At 56.3% G+C, this 2,500-nt stretch overlaps 1 protein-coding gene across 1 annotated transcript in view; it reads left to right on the top strand.

Moving 5' to 3' along the window:
- clint1a (clathrin interactor 1a) overlaps positions 1-2,172 on the top strand; it is a 28,214-nt gene extending 26,042 nt beyond the window's left edge. Inside the window, exons 7-9 of the mRNA XM_061235863.1 lie at positions 1-204; positions 1,619-1,713; positions 2,037-2,172. The exon at positions 1-204 is cut by the window's left edge and continues 20 nt beyond it. Of these exons, the coding sequence (XP_061091847.1) occupies positions 1-204; positions 1,619-1,713; positions 2,037-2,054 (317 nt within the window). The 3' untranslated portion in view covers positions 2,055-2,172. The remainder of the gene's footprint in view (positions 205-1,618; positions 1,714-2,036) is intronic.
- Positions 2,173-2,500: the final 328 nt, after the last annotated feature.

Raw genomic sequence — 2,500 nt, 5'->3', positions numbered from 1 at the left:
ACCGGGTGTCGCGGAACGGCCGGCCGGCGAAGTCGGAGTTCAAGGACGAGGAGGAGGAGGCGTCGCCCCAGAGCCCGCCGGTGGTGCCGGCCACGGAGGGCACGGCCACCCGCAAGAGAGGAGGCGTCCCGTCCCGAACCGTGGACCTGGGGGCGGCCGCACACTACACCGGGGACCAGCCCAGCCCCAGCGCCGGCAAGAAGGTGCACAGATCAGCCTCCTTTCTGCCTCTGCTCTCTAGCCTGCTCACTAGCCTCCTTTCTGCCTCTGCTCTCTAGCCTGCTCACTAGCCTCCTTTCTGCCTCTGCTCACTAGCCTGCTCACTAGCCTCCTTTCTGCCTCTGCTCACTAGCCTGCTCACTAGCCTCCTTTCTGCCTCGGCTCACTAGCCTCCTTTCTGCCTCTGCTCACTAGCCTGCTCACTAGCCTGGTTTCTGACTCTGCTCACTAGCCTGGTTTCTGACTCTGCTCACTAGCCTGGTTTCTGACTCTGCTCACTAGCCTGGTTTCTGACTCTGCTCACTAGCCTGGTTTCTGCCTCTGCTCACTAGCCTGGTTTCTGACTCTGCTCACTAGCCTGCTCACTAGCCTGGTTTCTGACTCTGCTCACTTGGCTCCAGTTCAGCCATCCTTTCAGTGTGAGTCATGATGGGGGTGACATGAACTCAGGAGGTAACAGCAGTCAAAGTGTCCCTGAGCAAGACGCCTAACCCTTTTTTTCTGTAGTCTATGGGCCGAATTTACAGAAAGGGGCTTGCTCTGGTAAAAGACGGTGATCCCATGTAAATAATCCTGAACATTCGGCTTCCTGACCCTTTATAATGATGTCCGAACAGCCAAGACGAGCCCCTGTAGCACCAGATTTACCACACCTCTCTGCCCCACCGTGTTTATACCACACCTCTCTGCCCCACCGTGTTTATACCACACCTCTCTGCCCCACCGTGTTTATACCACACCTCTCTGCCTCAGCGTGTTTATACCACAGGGCCGTGTGGCCCCTCTTGAGGCTCCTCAGGTTTATTTAAGATCTGTGGAAGATTTCTGCTGCCCTCTGGTGGTAGGTCTGGGAAGTGCAGCAGTGTGACTGATGCTGTCTTCTCTCCCCCTCTCTCTCCCCCTCTCTCTCTCTCTCTTTCCTGCTCTCTCTCTTTCTCTCTCTCTCCCTCTGTCTCACACTGTCTCTTTCTCACCCTCCCTGTCTCTCTCTCTCTTTGTCCCTCTCTCTCTCCCTCCCTCTCTCTCCCTCTCTCTCTCCCTCTCTCTCTCCCCTCCCTCTCTCTCTCTCTCCCTCTCTCTCTCCTCTCCCTCCCCTCCCTCTCTCTCCCCCTCTCTCTCTCTCTCCCTCCCTCTCTCCCTCCCTCTCTCTCTCTCTCTCTCTGTCTCTCTCTCTCTCTCTCTCCCCCTCCCCCCCTCCTCTCCCTCCCTCCCTCTCTCCCTCCCTCTCTCTCCCTCCCTCTCTCTCCCTCCCTCCCTCTCTCCCTCCCTCTCTCTCTCTCTCTCTCTCTCTCCCTCCCTCCCTCTCTCCCTCCCTCTCTCTCTCTCTCTCTCTGTCTCTCTCTCTCCCTCTCTCCCCTCCCCCCCCTCCCTCTCCCTCTCTCTCTCTCTCTCTCCAGGGCCCAGACAGCAGATTCGGGGGCCAGTCAGAGCTCCGGTGGTGCGATTGTAGACCTGCTGATGGTAGACTCCGCCCCAGCCAGCCAGTGCCTGCAGGTGAGCATACCTGACCATTACAGTTATTCAGTTGACGCTTCTATCCAAAGTAACTTACAGTTGATTAGACTAAGCAGGGGACAGTCCCCTTTAGAGCAATGCAGGGTTAAGGGCCTTGCTCAAGGGCCCAACACACTGGGGCTTGAACCAACAACCTTCCGGGTCCGAGTCAATCACCTCAGCAAGGAGGCTAAAGGCTGCCCTCAATACCACCAAAATCCAGAATAGAATCTCTCAGACCCAACCTGGCTGTCAGCAGTGTGTCTGGTGTGTGTGTACTGATCTCTCTCTCTCTCTCTCTCTCTCTCTCTCTCTCTCCTCAGCTCCAGCTCCTGATCTGATTGGTGGATTCGCAGATTTCAGTTCACAAGCAGCTTCTGCGAGTTTCCCTGCAGCTGCAGGTAGGTGTGGCCACATGTGACCCCCGCCCACATACCTCAAGCTCCTCCCACACCCCTCACCCAACCATCCTGCAGGCTGTCCTGCTTATGTCCTGTATCCTGGTGCATGCTGGTCCTGCTTATGTCCCTGTATCCTGGTGCATGCTGGTCCTACTTATGTCCTGTATCCTGGTGCATGCTGGTCCTAGTTTAGTGCTCATAAGGCACAGAGGTATGAAGGGCAGATGAAGTAGGGAGGCAGGATGGAGGGAGAGCAGCTGAGGGGTCTAATGTGTATGTGTGTGTGTCTGTCTGTCTGTGTCTGTCTGTGTGTGTGTCTGTCTGTATCTGTGTCTGTGTGTGTGTGTCTGTCTCTGTGTGTATGTGTGTGTGTGTGTGTGTCTGTG

Source organism: Conger conger, chromosome 3 (assembly GCF_963514075.1).
Source record: "Conger conger chromosome 3, fConCon1.1, whole genome shotgun sequence".
Taxonomy (NCBI): Eukaryota; Metazoa; Chordata; class Actinopteri; order Anguilliformes; family Congridae; genus Conger; species Conger conger.
Note: the sequence above shows the minus strand (reverse complement) of the source record. Positions and strands in the feature narration are given on the sequence as shown.